At 54.7% G+C, this 1,160-nt stretch overlaps 1 protein-coding gene across 1 annotated transcript; it reads right to left on the reverse strand.

Moving 5' to 3' along the window:
- On the reverse strand, positions 1-1,160 carry DQ04_03691000 (hypothetical protein; the record flags this gene model as incomplete). The annotated part of the gene is made up of 1 exon (XM_009313030.1): positions 1-1,160. A coding segment is annotated over one exon (1,160 nt), but the record flags the coding sequence as incomplete, so codon positions are not given.

The raw sequence follows: 1,160 nt of genomic DNA on the forward strand, positions 1-1,160 counted from the left end.
AACTTCACATCCTGAACAGGCATTCCCCTGCTGGCGAGATCCAGAAACACAGACGATGACTGTGGGGTCTCACTCTTCTCACACACACGAGGCCCCGCAGACACGGAATCGCATTTGGCATTCCGTGACACAGCGCACACAGTGTACGGCTCTCTGCGCCACTCGAGGTCGCCACCACTAACACCAATCTTAGCAGTGTTCCGGTCCGTGTCAGCAGTTATCCTGAAGGCAAAGGGTTTCTCCAGCACCGTCACCGGCAGCGCAGCGGGAGCAGTGTACTCTCCATCACCACCAACATTGACGCACACAGCGTACACACCAGGTGCTGCAGAGAGCACACGGAGGTCGGACAGGTACACCCGCGATGAGACGGAGGTGTTAGCACACGCATCGCGGTGGACCACATCTTCCCCACTGCCAGTAGTCACACGGGGGCAGTCGTTGCCAGGGCACCGCACCAGGAACACACGGTTCAGTTGACTGACCACAGATTCCGCACCCTGCAGCACGACATTTCTGTCCTTACCAGCTGTCAAGTACAGCGGCGTGGCGAACAGCAGCTTCACCTCAAGAGGGTTCAAATCCCACGGAAGGTATTGGGACTGCCAGTCATTTGACGTCACACAGAGCCTGTATTCGCCTGGAGGGGGAAGATGAGCGGGTGGCAGCATTCTGTAGCACCCAACAGAGTCAGTGCAGGTTGTAGTGGTGTACTGGCAGTCATTGAAAGAGCGGACCAGCATGTAATCGGAAGCCGTGGTGCCACTCGGAAGATTAGGTGCAAACGACACGCCCATACCGTAATACGGATAGAGTGTAGTAAAATCCGCATTGCTGTCACTAAGCATCATGAAGTCCATGCTCTTATTGGTCGTCAGAGGAGTGTCAGAGTTTCCATCGTCAGAAAACGTTGTAATGGCCAAGTCCCAACGTCCTGATGGCGCCCCACTATTAGGCATGAATGTAATGGTATTGGCTTTCGCATCCAGAGTCGCCGGCCAGCCACGAATGATAACTGAGGTGTAGTACGAGGCAGTGAGGTTCAAGTCAATCAATGTTTGGGCATCGTCAACTTCGCAGGTGTATGGGATGTTGGAAGGATTGAGTACAACGCTGGGAAAGCAGTTCGTGAGTGTCACCGAGGGATCGTCGTCGGCTGC

The sequence above is a fragment of the Trypanosoma grayi genome, assembly GCF_000691245.1.
Source record: "Trypanosoma grayi strain ANR4 Tgr_369_V1, whole genome shotgun sequence".
Lineage (NCBI taxonomy): Eukaryota > Euglenozoa > Kinetoplastea > Trypanosomatida > Trypanosomatidae > Trypanosoma > Trypanosoma grayi.